We start from the raw sequence: 16,668 nt of genomic DNA on the forward strand, positions 1-16,668 counted from the left end.
AACTTACCAAGTCACAAAAATATCTGTCATTCTTTTTCTTTAAAAAAATTGCACAGTACTCGATAATTTATTTCCTAAAAATAAGCATTATTTTTCTTATTGTATCATTATGAATACAGTGAAAATAATCATGTGTATGTCTATCTCCAAGATGTATTTTTATAAATGAGATTGCTGGATCAAGGATAAATCTCCTGATGTATGTATTTTTGTTAAATGTTACCTAATAATTCTCAGGATTCCAGATGAGATGCACCATGCTGTACTACCATCAACAATGTCTGAATGTGCCTGTTTCCCCCATGGCCTTAATAAAATGTACTGTCAAGCTTCTGAATATTTGAACTGGACTCATTTATTTCATAGTCTGAAATTAAGTAATTTCCTATTTAACTAAACTACCATGAATACTTAAAATATCTAAACTCAAACCTATCTTGTAAATGAAATAAATATTATTTTTGTGTCTTTTAGAAATTATGGTTTCTAAAGAAATGTGGCAATACAATCAGAAATAGTAGTTCTTAAATTTTTGCAATTTCATCATGAAGGCATCCTTGGATGATGACACTGCTCCCATACATGCTACCTTAAAGGTAAAGTTAATAGTAGAAAATTATTCTACTTATTCATTTATTGCAAAGACAATAAATTAATCATTTTGATAAAGCATATATAATGTACTCATTATTAATAACTATTCATGTGTTGTTTAACAGTAAGAGCACATGAGTAGCATAAACAATCATTATAACCCGATATTCTGGAATAAATTTCTTTTGTGAGACAAGAGTCTCACTCCGTCACCAGGCTGGAGTGCAGTGGCATGATCTTGGCTTACTGCAACCTCCACCTCCAGGGTTCAAGCGATTCCCCTGCCTCAGCTTCCCTAATAGCTGGGACTACAGTTGTGTTCCACGATGCTCAGCTAATTTTTGTATTTTTAGTAGAGACGGGGTTTCACCATGTTGGCCAGGATAGTCTCGACCTCTTGACCTTTTGATCTGCCTATCTCGACCTCCCAAAGTGCTGGGATCACAGGCATGCGCCACCAGGCCTGGCCTTCCTGGAATAAATTTCTACATTATTCCTTCAGGAGGAACAAGAAGGACAATTATAACCATGGTAATGACAGCAACCGGCACTTATTGTGTCAGGCCCTGTTCTAAGCAATCTACAAGTGTATTTTAATCCTTACAACAATCTTATAAAATAGGTACTACTATTATGTCCATTTCACAGATTAGAAAACAGAGATAAGTAACGAGCCCATGTCCATGCGGTCAGTAAATAACGGAGTACAGATTCAAAGCAAGGCAGTCTGTACTGCACTCAATTGTTTTATTATAGAAGCTTTAGTATTTCATCACATTATATTAAGGAGAGAAGTACTTAATACAATACTAAAAAATAAAAGTGTTTACACTTTTTTCCAAGTAATTTTTAGCAGAATCAATTATGAATATGAACAAGTATTCTAAAGTTAAATCATGGAAATAATAACAACGAAAGTTAAGCTATTAATCCATGATTCACAGAAGTTTTGCTACGGGTCACATAAAAGCTGAACTGAATTAACAGTTTTTCATAGTGAATGAAATTATCAACAAGTACCTTAACAGGGGTTCTGATCACAGCTCCTTGTTCAAAAGCAAGCAGTGCTTAAAATAAAACTTAAGGTTCATTTTATGTTTTAAAATATTAATAAAATTATCATTTTTATACATATTCACTTTAAAAATACAAAAATATTTCAGACGTTGATATAAAATGTTTGAAAATAAGTTTGCGGCATTTATTCAAAAGGAAAATAAAACATTTAATTGAAAATTTCGGAAAAGCATTGTTACCAATGACCACTGACTTACCTCATCTGGGAAAAGATGCAACCTTTGCATCATTGTTCTTCTGTGAAGGTTTTTTGGCAGCATGCCATAAATAGCTAGTTTTACAATCTGAAAAACAGATATACATAGGACACAATAAGAAAACTGTGACTTGGGATAGTAAGAAAGCAAACATAATTAGAGATGATGATGAAAATGAGGGGTTTCGATTCAACATGAATATAGGAAAGAAACAGACATAAGTGGATACGTGGAAGCAACAGAAAAGAAACTTTTATTACTTTGTACGTTACTTTTTTTTTGGCTGCATTTACTGTTTATTTAGAAAATGAAAAAAGGAGGAGATTAAAAATAACCTTCATATGTGCCAATCTTAGATAAAATCATTGATTGTTATCATCTACACTCATATTTCAGGGGTATAATTTGATGTGTATTAAAGCTAAAGCCACTAAAGCAAAACATGTTAGAACAGGGTTACATTGTAAGAGGCCTTTTTATTGCTTTTATTCTCTCATCAAATCAGACTACAAAGTCTCATTACATGCAAAAGCTAATGGGATACCATATATTTTCCATCTATCTTCTATTTTCTCTTAGTATTAAGACTTTATGTTTTTGAGACACCATTTAAATATATATGTGTGTGTGTGTGTGTGTGTGTGTGTGTGTGTGTGTGTGTTGTTGTTAAAATTAAAAGCGATTAAAAATTTAGCTCCTCAGTCACAAAAGTCACATCTCAAGTGGTCAGTTGCTATGTGGCTAGTGGCTACCATGTTTGACAATGTAGACACAGAATATTTCCATCATGGCAAAAATTTCTACTCTATAGCACTGATTTAGTTACTAGCATTTAAATTGTTCAATGTTTTAAAAGTTGTAAACTGAAATTGACAATGTTAAGACTATTCAACATCTTTTCTGGATAAGCAAGTAATTACATACTCTGAATATCATCCTAAAGACAATTTTATTGTACTAGTAGCATTATATGGCATCTGATTTTCACATTTGTAAAAAATTCAGTTGTATTTATTTGAATTATTAAGTTGGTATTTTAAAAATTTGCCCTATTAGAAAAATGCAAACATCATACTCAAATTAAAGAAAACCTAGAAGATATGAAAAGATTATATGCTAACAGGGAGGAAAAAAGGTAGACATACAAATGTATATAAACAAAGAAATATACGTGAAACAACATGTACATGGGAAGAAGTGATTCTAGCTGCACAGACATGAAGTGTGAGTTTTAAGAAATTCAGAAAATAAAAAAGATAGAATAAGAGTTGGTAAATACTGAAGACCTTCCTCATATGATCACATCCCAGGGCACATGTCATTTGTGTCACAGAAGAACTTTATTATATATAGAAAGGGGGGAAATCAAATAGAGAAACTATGTTAGAAGAAAATATAAGGACACAGAACCTCCTAAAGAAACTAAAACATATGACAGAGAGAAAAAACACATAAGGAAAGGGCTAAATTGGTATATTCATTTGAAATTAGAATACCTCACTATAAAAAATTTAAAATATTTAAAACTATTAGCTATTTAACTATTAAATATTAATTAACACATTTCACAAACAATATTCCAACCCTCTGCTAATAATCAGAAGGCTGCATTGCCAAATAAATTCTCTGACGGGTCACACACAGTAAGTACTGATAAGCAAATTATGTCTACTGGCAGAGGCCTACTATTCTAGATAAACAGTATTTGAATTAAAAGAAAATAATAAATCTCTTCCTTGACAAACCATTCTTTTTCAAAACACAGTAAAAATTAGTCTTAAAAAATTAAACTCCTTTAATAAGGTAATAATCCAAATGTATTTAACTCTGAAATATTTCCTAAGCCTTCCTCAAACATTTTACAATCCATTTCAATCTCTGTTCATAAACAATAATTTAAAACACTTTCTACAAACGTTACCTAACAACAAATTTTTAACATGAAAAAGTTATACTATACTGCCTCCTAGTGTAGTTAACATAAAATAGAAACTTTCATTTTAACATTCAAAATATTTATAAAGTATTAAAAGTATAATTTTATTTTAACGGCTGTATATATTATCAATAGCCCTTATAACTCTTAATACTATTATATGCAAAAAAAAAAAAATACTTTGACCTGTAAGGCTTAAAAACACACTAGTTATGAAACAAAACATTAAATATTTTCTAAGAAGCAAACTCTGAGCACACTTTTACAAAACAGATAAAAACAATACAAAATAAATAGTAAATCACGGAACTTCTAAATGGTATATCAGGCCTTATTATAATAAAATATCCTTCTCCCCTACCTTACCAAGAAAATTTTAGGCAGTACTACACCAAATGGTTGCATCCTGACAATATATATTTATTTTTATTCATTATTTTAGGAAAACAAAAAAGGATATTTTCAGGTCTAACACTTTGCTAATTTATTAATGTACTGCAGTAAAAAGATAAAATAGTCTCTAATAGGAAAAAAATGCTGTCTATCCTATGAGTAAAGTTGAAAGGTTAGGTCTATCAATAGTAAAAGGAAAAATAAATGGTAAAACAACAAGAGACTTGGCTTTTAGAAAAATTGGTGATTAATGTATGAATTAGAACTTCTTCCAGTATATAACTCAAATAAAGTAATAAACATTAATGATAAAGTAGTAAACATTAAAGTAATAAACATAAAGTAATAAACATTAGAGAAGCTAATAATATTGTTTATTAAAATATTTTTTAACATATGAAACAAAACTGACCTCACAAGGTTTTGAGGCCCCAAATTCATCCTTCTTGCTGGGATCAAAATCCTATAAGACTAAAGTTTAGCTTAAGGCAATGTTAGGTTGGTATAGCCGCATGCGGTTGCCATAAGCTAAGCGAATCTTTTTTGAGGAAAGTCACTTTTAACACAGGTCTTAAAGAATTCCCAGAGATGAAGTTTCAAGGTACATAAGCCTACCAAGTATACTGAGCAGATATTATAAACTGGAGACCTACAAAGGCCACAAATGTTAGAATCATATATAAATGCTAGGAATTATGTTTAATATGCATAAAGAAATATAAGAGTTAATCAAAACATGATAAAGAAATAGCAGACTATCAAAACTGACCGGCAGACTTGAAAAAGAACGAAATGATAAAACTTTAACAAAACGAAAAAAGTTAATTGAAATTAGGACCTCAGAAAAAGGTTAATCAGATTAGAGACAGGTGAAAAGATATGGAACTAGAACATAGATCTGAAGAAATTATTGAGAATGGCCCACAGAGACAGTGAGACGTTAAGTATGAAAAAAAGGTACTGAATCATGTACAATAAAATGCAACTGTCTACTCTTATTATAACCAGATTTCCAAAGCGAAGAAACAGAGTATAGAGAGACAGACCCAATATTAGAAGATTTAAGAGCTAACACATTTCCATAACTAAAGACACCAGTCCTCAAACCAAATAAATAAGACTCCAGTAGAAAGATATGAAAACCTAAGACAATGAAAAGGTCTTAAAGATATCCAGAAAAAAAAGAAGAGTACACATAAAGAAACAATTAAATTGACATCTGATTTACAAAAGCAATAATAGAAGCTAAATTCCAGTTGAGTAATAGCTTCAAAAAGCTGAGAGAAAAAAAAAATAATGATTATCTTAGAATTCCATGTATAGCAAAACTATCTTTCAAGAATGAAAGCAAAAATAAAGAAAACAGTTTCAGACAAAAAAGGTGAGTTCAGTATTAAGAGAATGTGACTATAAGAATGCCAATAATAAGTCCTTCAAGGAAAAGGAAACTGACACCAAAAGGCAGGCTGAGTTACAAGGAGGGATTGTAAGAATGTAAAATTTAAAAATATCAATAACAGAATAAAACAGTAACAAGAATGTTCAGTTGGAAGAGTTTTTTTTTTTTTTTTTTTTTAAATCTTCAACAAAGAAAGCATGTAGATGGGGAGGGAGGGTGGTAGTAAAAAATTTTCTAAGGGATTTCATTGATTAGGAAGGAAGGTAAAAATACTGATGAGCCTTAGACCTATAAGAAATCAATTCAACTATCCCAAAAGAAGGCAAGAAAACAGGAAAAAAAAATCTAGCTACATGATGTTTACAATAAATACATCTGTAATGAAATAACTCAGTCAAGTTTAAACAATGAAATGTATGAGGCAAAAACTAATCAAAAGTCAGCTAATGTAGCTATGTTAATATCAGAAAAAATAGACCTCAAGGTAAAAAGCATTACTGGAGATTAAGAGGATCAGTACATATTAACCCTGATCAATTGTTTAGAAGGATTACAATTCCAATCTTAAATTCATCTAACACTAAATCTTCAAAATACATAAAGAAAAAATTGACAGAAAAAAACAAATAAACAAGCAGGGTGTCTATAGTCCCAGCTGTTTGGGAGGCCAAAATACAAAGATTGAGTCCAGGAGCTGGAGTCCAGTCTGGGCAATACACTACAACCTTGTCTTTAAAAACACAAATTAAAAATAGAATAATGTCTGAGTGTGGTGGCTCTTCCCTGTAATCCCAGCACTTGGGAGGCTGAGGTTGGAGGCTGGCTTGAGCCAAGGAATTTGAGACAAGATTGGGCAACATAGGAAAACACAGTCTCCACAAAAAATTAAAAATTTTAGTAGGGTGTGGTGGTGTGTACATGATTGGAAATACCTATCAAAAGACCTATAAATGATCACTCCTTTGATCTTGAAATTCATTACACTTCCAGAGATTTATTTTAAATAATCCTACATATATGGAAAAAGTCAATGGATAAAGACGTCACAGGATACAAATCAACCAGCTACTTGAGAGGCTGAAGTGGGAAGAACCCTTGAGCCCAGGAATTTGAGGCTACAGCGAGCTATGATTGTGCCACTGTGCTCTAGCCTGGGTGACAGAGTGAGAATCTGTCTTCAAAAAAATAAAATATAATAAAATAAAAGAGATATATTTTTAAGAACTTTATTATTTATTTCAAGAAAAAAATGAACCAACCTGTAAGAATAAATCTGTAATTGAGATGTTAATAATAAATTAATAAATAAAAATAAACAGAAAAAAAATTCAAGTTAACAAAAAAAGTCAGAATATAAGAGGAATATACTTTGCATGTTTGAAAACATATGTAAATGGAAGAGACTTACTGCCACTGGATCCTTCAGGTGAAGCTGAGCAGCTGTTACTTGTTTAAATCCACCTGGGTAGCTGTTAAAAGGAGCAAAGACATTAAAACTGGGCATAGGCGGATATTGTATTATTAAACTGATCATTCTTTTATAATAAGAAAATATTTTAATAAATTGTTTCTGAAAACTATGCTGTTCATTAGTGTTTTCAAAATTAGGTAGTAATCTATGCTTTTTAAAATGTTATTCTCTTAAATGGTCAACTAATATTACATCATAAAAAGTTCTACTTCTTGAAAAAATTTATTGGCATATTATTGGCATAAGTATATTTCTACCTAAACTTTAAGTTATTAATTCACCCACTCATTATGGGGTAGTTTATTACTATTTGATTTAACAAGCCAGAATATTTCATGTTCCTTACCAAATTAGATAAACTGTATAAACTATGGGTTAGGTCTGGGGAAAATGTTGGTAGACACTTGGTTCTCATGTCAAGTTCATACTCTAGACAGCAAATAATCATGTTTCCCATTAGCAGTTTGTAAAGGTCTCTAAGTGCTATATGTTGGCTCTAAGTAATACAATATTTCATTGTGTTCAGTTCAATTATTCTTTACAAATGAAAAAAGAGGCAATTACAAAATATACATTGAATAGTACTGGAGGCAGCTTAGCTTCCAGATACCCCAGAGGCAGGTCTGGAATCTAGGTTTTGTCAGTGACCCACAGGGTAATATTAGGCAACTCATATTACCTCTCTGCATATAATTTTACTCATATGAAAAAATGATACTATCTACCTCACAAGATTTCTGAGTCAAATGAAAAAATATTTGTGAAAAAGACTGGGAAATTTAAAACAAAAACAATAAATACATAGTTGTAAAGTTCTATTATCCTAAATAGATAAACAAAGTCCAAATGATTTTCAAGAAGGGGAAAAAATTGGAAAGTCAGCGTGGAGTCTGTAAAAAACCTTAAGATTACCTAAATGTGATTCTTTCCATATGTTCCCTTCAATAAAATTTGAAATATATTTTAAAGATGATTTAAGTAAACACATTTTAGGAATAAAACTTATCAAAGTTAGAAGTTTGCTGAGAAAGATGGGTAATTGTAAAATCGACATTTTCTTTTTTCATGGAATTTCAGTTTTAGAAAAAGAAATGCCTATCTAGACTTCTGGAAAAAAAAATACAATTTCTATGCTAAAAGATGATCTTCCTAGTTTGAAAACTGAGATGGCCAATTCTAAAACATACCATTTACAATATATTTCGGAAGTTTGGACTTTATTTGAAGTATTTGGAAAGCTAATGCAAAATTCTGAGCAAGGGATGGCTTGAGTAAAGCAACATTCAATTGATTTTTACTAGTAAAAAATAATAACTACATTCTTTCCTCCAGTATGAGATGGAGTCAGAGAAAATTTATTTTAAATGCTAGCCAAGGGTTTTTCATTGAAATTAATTCAACAAACACTGAATGTGCATTATGCTGAACAATGAAACTTATTATCTAAATGTAAATATCCAGCTGCATATGAAAAGACGACAGCCTTATTATTATCAAATTATTTTTAAAGATAATACTGTGCCTATACAGATTTGGGATAACAAACGATTGTATGCTCTCCTATGCCTTAGTAAACTAATGATTGGAAATACCTATCAAAAGACCTATAAATGATCACTACTTTGATCTTGAAATTCATTACACTTCCAGAGATTTATTTTAAATAATCCTACATATATGGAAAAAGTCAATGGATAAATACGTCACAGGATACAAAATCAATGTGGAAAAATCACTAGCAAAAAATCATTAGCATTCCTAGACACCAACAAGAGTCACACAAAGAGTCAAATCAGGAATGTACTCCAGTTCACAACTGTCACAAAAAGAATAAAATACCTAGGAATACAGCTAACTAGGAAGGGGAAAGATCTCTTCAAGGAGAGCTACAAACTACTGCCCAAAGAAACCAGAGATGAAGGCCAGGTGTGGTGGCTCATTCCTGTAATCCAAGTGTTTTGGGAAGCTGAGGTGTGAGGATTGCTTGAGCACAGAGGTTCAGGATCAGTCTGGGCAACACAGCAAGACCCCAACTCAAAAGAAAAAAATCTTTTTTTTAATAATAAAATAATAAAAATAAAATAAAAATAATAAAATAAATAAAAATAAAATAATAAAATAATAAAAAGAAATCAGAGATGAGACAAACAAATGGAAAAACATTCCATGCTCATGGACAGGAAGAATCAATATTGTCAAATTGGCCAAACTGCCCAAGGAATTTATAGATTCAATGCTATTCCTATTAAACCACCACTGAGATTTTTCACAGAACTAGAAAAAATATTTCAAAATTCATATGGAACCAAAAAAGAGTCCAAATGGCCAAGGCAATCTTAAGCAAAAAGAACAAACCTGGAGGCATCATGCTACCCAGCTTCAGACTATACTACAGGGCTACAGTAACCAAAACAGCATGGTACTTACTGGTCAAAAAACAGACACACAGACCAGTGGAACAAAACAGATAACCCTGAAATAAGACCACACGCCTACAACTATGTGATCTTTGACAAACCTGACAGAAAAAAAGCAATGGAGAAAGGATTCCTTGTTCAATAAATGGTGCTGGGAGAACTGGCTAGCCATAAGAAGAAAATTGAAACTGGACCCCTTCCTTATACCACGTATCCATAGTTAACTCAAGATGGATTCCAGTCTTAAATACAAAACCTAAAACTATAAAAACCCTGGAAGACAACTGATGCAATGCCATTAAGAAAACAGGTGACAATCTGCCAAGATGGCTGAATAGGAACAGCTCCGGAGTGCAGTTCCCAGCGAGAGCAACACAGAATGTCAGTGGTCTCCCCATTTCCAACCGAGGTACCATGTTCATCTCAATGGGACTGGTTGGACAGTGAGTATACCCAAGGAGGGCAAACCGAAGCAGGGTGGGGTATTGCCTCACCCGGGAAGTACAACGGACCGGAGAACTCCCTCTCCTACCCAAGGGAGGCCATTGGAGACTTTCCCAGACACTCCGGCTCAGATACACTTTTCCCACAGTCTTCACAGCCCAGAGACCAGGAGATTCCCGCCAGTGTGGACAACACCAGCGCAGTGGGTTTCCAACATAAAACTGGGTGGCCATTTTAGCCAGTGCCTCAGGTTTCCGGCAAAAAACAGGGCGGCCATTTTAGCCAGTGCCTGGAACACCTGCGAGACAGAACCGCCCATTCCCCTGAAAAAAAGGAGGCTGAAGGCAGGGAGCCAAGTGATCTGGCTTGGGTCCTAACCCGAAAAAGGCCAGCAAACTGAGTCTCACTGGCTTGAGATTTTAGCAGCCAACACAGCAGTTTGAGCTTGACCCAAGACAGTCAAGCTTGGTGAGGGCAGGAGCACCTGCCACTACAGGGCAGTTCTAACCTTGCCTGTGTAAACAAAATTGCAAGGAAGTTTACACAGCAGCTGGGCAGAGCCCAGGGCAGCTCAGCTAGGCCTCTGCAGGCAGACTATGATTAGACTCCCTCCTTGCTGGGCAGGGCGCTGTCTCTGAAAAAAGGCAGCAGCCTGTCAGAGACATAAATAAAGCCCCACCTTCCCAGGTCAACACACCTGGGAAAAGGGGCGGTTGTGCATCCCACTTCAGCAGATTTAAACATTGCTGCCCAGCAGCTCTGAAGGGAGCAACGGAGCTCCCAGCACAGCACTTGAGCTCTGAAAAGGGACAGATGGCCTCCTTAAGTGGCTCCCTGACCCTGTATATCCTAAGAAACACCTCATACAGGAGAGCCCTGGCTGACATCTGGCAGATACCCTTCTGGGATGAAGCTACCAGAGGAACAGGCAGTAATCATTGCTATTCTGCAGCCCCCATGAGTGATTCCCAGACAAACCGGGTCTGGTGTAGACTTCCAGCAGTCCTGCAGCAGAAAGGCCTGACTGTTAGAAGGAAAACTAAAAAACAGAAAGAAATAGCTTCAACATCGACAGTAAGGACATCTACTCAGAGACCCCATCCGAAAGTCACCAGCTTCAAAGACCAAAGGTAGATAAATCCATGAAGATAGGAAGAAACCAGTGCAAAAAGGCTGAAATCACCAAAAACCAGTATACCTCTTCTCCTCCAAAGGATCACAACTCTCACCAGCAAGGGAACAAAACTGGAGGGAGAATGAGTTTGACCAACTAACAGAAGCAGGCTTCAGAAGGTGGATAATAACAAACTTCTCTGAGCTAAAGGAACATGTTCTAACCCAACGCAAAGAAACTAAGAACCTTGAAAAAAGGTCAGATGAAATGCTAACTAGAAGAACCAGCTTAAAGAAGAACAAAAACGACTTGATGGAGCTGAAAAACACAGCACAAGAACTTTGCAAAGCATACATAAGTTTCGACAGCCGAATCAATCAAGTAGAAGAAAGGATAACAGAGATTGAAGATCAACTTGACGAAATAAAATGAGAAGGCAAGATTAGAGAAAAAAGAGTGAGAAGAAATGAACAAAGCCTCCAAGAAATATGGTGTTATGTGAAAAGACCTAACCTACGTTTGATCAGTGTACCTGAATGTGACAGGGAGAATGAAACCAAGTTGGAAAACACTCTTCAGGATATTATCCAGCAGAACTTTCCCAACCTAGCAAGGCAGGCCAACATTCAAATCCAGGAAATACATAAAACACCACAAAGATATTCCTCAAGAAGAATTCCTCAAGCAGACCAAGCAACCCCAAGGCACATAATCATCAGATTCACCAGGATTGAAAAGAAGAACAAAATGCTAAGGACAGCCAGAGAGAAAAGTCGAGTTACCCACAAAGGGAGCCCATCAGACTCACAGCAGATCTCTCAGCAGAAACTCTACAAGCCAGAAGAGAGTGGGGGCCAATATTCAGCATCCTTAAAGAACTTTCAGTCTAGAATTTCATATCCAGACAAACTAGGCTTCATAAGTGAAGCAGAAATAAAATCCTTTACAAACAAGCAATTGCTGAGAGATTTTGTCACCACGAGGCTGGTCTTACAAGAGCTCCTGAAGGAAGCATCAAACATGGAAAGGAACAACGAGTACCAGCCACTGCAAAAACATGCCAAATGGTAAAGACCATTGACACAATGAAGAAACTGCATCAACTAACGGGCAAAACAACCAGCTAGCTTCAAAATGGCAGGGTCAAATTCACACATAACAATATTAACTTTAAATATAAATGGGCTAAGTGCCCCAATCAAAAAACACAGATTAGCAAACTGGATAAAGAGTCAAGATCCATTGGTGTGCTGTATTCGGGAAACCCATCTCACATGCAAAGACACACATACGCTCAAAATAAAGGGATGGAGGAAGATTTACCAAGCAAATGGAGAGCTAAAAAAAAAGCAGGGTTTGCAATCCTAGTCTCTGATAAAACAGACTTTAAACCAACAAAGATCAAACAGACAAAGAATGTACATAATGGATACGGGATCAATGCAACAAGAAGGGCTAACTATCCTAAATATATATGCACCCAATACAGGAGCACCCAGATACATAAAGCAAGTTCTTAATGACCTACAAAGAGACTGAGACTCCCACACAATAATAGTGGGAGACTTTAACACTCCACTGTCAATATTAGATAGATCAATGAGACAGAAAATTAACAAGGATATCCAGGACTTGAACGCAGACCTGGACCAAGCAGACCTAATAGACATTTACAGAACTCTCCACCCCAAATCCACAGAATATACATTCTTCTCAGCACATCACACTTACTCTAAAACTGACCACATAATTGGAAGTAAATCACTCCTCAGAAAATGCAAAAGAATGGAAATCATAACAAACAGTATCTCAGACCATAGTGCAGTCAAATCCAACTCAGGATTAAGAAACTCACTCAAAATTGCACAACTACATGGAAATTGAACAACCTGCTCCTGGATGACTACTGGATAAATAATGAAATGAAGGCAGAAATAAAGATATTCTTTGAAACAATGAGAACGAAGATACAACGTTATCAGAATATCTGGGACACTTTTAAAGCAGTGTCTAGAGGGAAATCTATAGCACTAAATGCCAACATGAGAAGCAAGGCAAGATCGAAAATCGACACCCTATCATCACAATTGAAAGAACTAGAGAAGCAAGATCAAACAAATTCAAAAGCTAGCAGAAGACAAGAAATAACTAAGATCAGAGCAGAACTAAAGGAGACAGAGACATAAAAAAAAAAAAAACTTCAAAAAATCAATAAATCCAGGAGCTGGTTTTTTGAAGATCAACAAAATAGATAGACTGCTAGCCAGACTAATAAAGAGAGAAGAATCAAATAGATGCAATAAAAAATGATAAAGAGGATATCACCACTGATCCCACAGAAATACTAACTACCATCAGAGATTACTACAAACACTTCTATGCACGTAAACCAGTAAATCTAGAAGAAATGGATAAATTCCTGGACACTTACAGCTTCACAAGACTAAACCAGGAAGAAGTTGCATCCCTGAATAGACCAATAACAAGGTCTGAAGTTGAGGCAGCAATTAATACCATACCAAGCAAAAAAAGTCCCAGGACCAGACGGGTTCACAGCTAAATTCTACAAGACGTGCAAAGAGGAGATGGTACTATTCCTTCTGAAACTATTCCAAACAATACAAAAAGAGGGAATCCTCCCTAACTCATTTTATGAGACCAACATCATCCTGATACCAAAACCTGGCAGAGACACAACCAAAAAAGACAATTTCAAGCCAATATCCATGATGAACATTGATGCAAAAATCTTCAATAAAATACTGACAAACCGAATCCAGCAGCACATCAAAAAGCTTATCCACCACAATCAAGTAGGCTTCATCCTGAGGATGCAAGGCTGGTTCAACATACACACATCCATAAACATAATCCATCACATAAACAGAACCAAAGACAAAACCACATGATTATCTCAATAGATGCAGAGAAGGCCTCCCACAAAATCCAACAGCGCTTTATGCTAAAAAAAACTCTCAATAACCTAGGTATCAATGGAATGTATCTCAAAATAATAAAAGCTATTTACAACAAACCCACAGCCAATATCATACTGAATGGGCAAAAACTGGAAGCATTCCCTTTGAAAACTGGCACTAGACAAGGGTTCTCTCACCACTCCTATTCAATATAGTATTGGAAGCTCTGGCCAGAGCAATCAGGCAAGAAAAAGAAATAAAGGGTAATCAATTCGGAAGAGAGGAAATCAAATTGTCTCTATTTGCAGATGATGAATTGTATATTTAGAAGACCCCATCATCTCAGCCCAAAATTTCCTTAAGCCATAAGCACCTTCAGCAAAGTCTCAAGATACAAAATCAGTGTATGGCGAGATAACATTAGGAGAAATACCTGATGTAGGTGACGGGGGATGGATGGAGCAAACCACCATGGCATGTGTATACCTATGTAACAATCCTGCATGAGCTGCACGTGTACCCCAGAATTTAAAAGCATTAAGAACATAAAAATCCAAAAAAAAAAAACAAAAAAAAAAAAAACAAGACAGGCATGGGCAAAGATTTCATGATGAAGAGAAAGATACAAAATGCAATTGCAATAAAAGCATAAATTGACAGATGGGATGTAATTAAACTAAAGAGCTTCTGCACAACAAAAGAAACTAACAGAGTAAACAGACACCTACAGAAGGGGAGAAAAGTTTTGCAATCTATGCATCTGGCAAAGTTCTAATATCCAGCATCATAAGGAACTTAAATTTACAAGAAGAAAAAACAAACACCATTAAAAAGTGGGCAAAGGACAGTGAAAGGCATGTTTCAAAAGAAGACATACATGTGGCCAACAATCATGAAAAAAGGCTCAATATCACTGATTATTACAGAAATGCAAATCAAAACCACAATGGGATGTCATCTCACACCAGTCAGAATGGCCATTATTAAAAAGCTAAAAAAAAAAAAAAAAAAAAAAAAAAAAAAAGCAGATGCTGGCAAGGTTGTAGAGAAAAAGGAATGCTTTTACATTGCTGGTGGGAGTGTAAATTACTTCAACCATTGTAGAAGACAGTATGGAGATTTCTCAAAGTCCTACATAGACAGAACTACCATTCGACCCAGCAATCCCGTTACTAGGTACATACACTAAGGAATATAAATTGTTCTATTATGAAAGCACATTCACATGTATGTTCACTGCAGCACTATTTATTCTAACAATGACATGTAATTAACCTATATGCCCATCAATGGTAGACTGGACAAAGAAAATATGGTACATATATACCATGAAATACTACATAGCCATAAAAAAAAGAACAAGATCATGTCCTTTGCAGCAACATGGATGCAGCTGGAGGCCATTATTCTAAGCAAACTAACACAGGAACAGAAAACAAAACACTGTATATTCTCACTAATAAGTGGGAGCTCAATGATGAGAACACACGGACACAGAGGGAAACAACACACACTGGGGCCTGTTGCAGGGTACAGGGTGGGAGTAGAGAGAGGAAAATGACTAATGGGTACTGGGCTTAATACCTGGTTGATGAAATAATCTGTATGACAAACCCCCATGATACAAGTTTACCTGTGTAACAAATCTGCACATGTACCCCTGAACTTAAAAATTAAAAAAAAAACCCAAGAATTGAAACAACAAAATGTTTACCAGCGCTCTAGAAAAGCCAAAATTTTTATTGTAAAAAAACAGAGCAAAGATCAAGTATCGTAAATCATTTTGTTCACTACTACTTAGTGACCAAAAATAATATTTACAAAAAGGTTCTCTGAAATTTTCTATTGAGCGAAAAAGGATATAAACATGAATATACAGGTATCCCTCTGCATCTGTGGAGGACTAATTCCAGGATCTCCTGCGGATACCAAACTCCAGGGATGTTCACGTCCCTGACATAAAACGATGTAGTAATTGCATATGGCCTACACACATCCTCTCATATACTTTAAATCATCTCTAGATTACTTATAATACCCAATATAATGTAAATGCTATGTAAATAGTTGTTATACGATATTGTTGAGGGAACAATGACAAGAAAAACATCTATACATGTTCAGTATCGATACAACTTAAAAAAAAAATTTATGGGCCGGGTGCAGTGCCTCACATCTATAATCACAGCACTTTGGGAGGCCAGGGCAGGCGGATCACCTCAGGTCAGGAGTTCAAGACCAGTCTGGCCAACATGGTGAAACCCCATCCCTACTAAAAATACAAAAATTAGTCAGGCATGGTGGTGCATGCCTATAGTCCCAGCTACTCATTAGGCTGAGGCAGGAGAATGACTTGAACCTGGGAGGCAGAGGTTATAGTAATCCAAGATCGCACCACTACACTCCACCCTGGGTGACAGAGCAAGACTCCATCTCAAAGAACAAAACGAAATAAAACAAAAATTTTTATTTCCACAATGTGGAATCCATAGATATGGAGGGCTGACTATATATTAAAATATTAAGTCATGGGATCGGAGTGAATTTTACTTCCCTCTTTAAATGTCTCTACATTTTCTAAAATTAGTATGTCCTAAAAATTTGCAACTAGCAAGCTGAATTTTGAATATGTAATTGTTATATAGTGTTATGAGCATAATAAAGTAGTATATCCAAAGTGTAAGTGAAGAGTCAACAGAAAGCAAAAG

At 35.1% G+C, this 16,668-nt stretch overlaps 1 protein-coding gene across 1 annotated transcript in view; it reads right to left on the reverse strand.

The window, feature by feature from the left end:
• The window catches only part of MRPL13 (mitochondrial ribosomal protein L13), a 66,710-nt gene that overhangs the window by 33,547 nt on the left and 16,495 nt on the right, over positions 1–16,668 (reverse strand). Inside the window, exons 4-5 of the mRNA XM_032252725.1 lie at positions 7,005–7,065; positions 1,869–1,955 (exon numbers count right to left, since the gene is read on the reverse strand). Coding sequence (XP_032108616.1) covers positions 1,869–1,955; positions 7,005–7,065 — 148 coding nt within the window. The remainder of the gene's footprint in view (positions 1–1,868; positions 1,956–7,004; positions 7,066–16,668) is intronic.

This window comes from Sapajus apella, unplaced genomic scaffold (assembly GCF_009761245.1).
Source record: "Sapajus apella isolate SASKATOON/1434 unplaced genomic scaffold, GSC_monkey_1.0 scaffold3, whole genome shotgun sequence".
Lineage (NCBI taxonomy): Eukaryota > Metazoa > Chordata > Mammalia > Primates > Cebidae > Sapajus > Sapajus apella.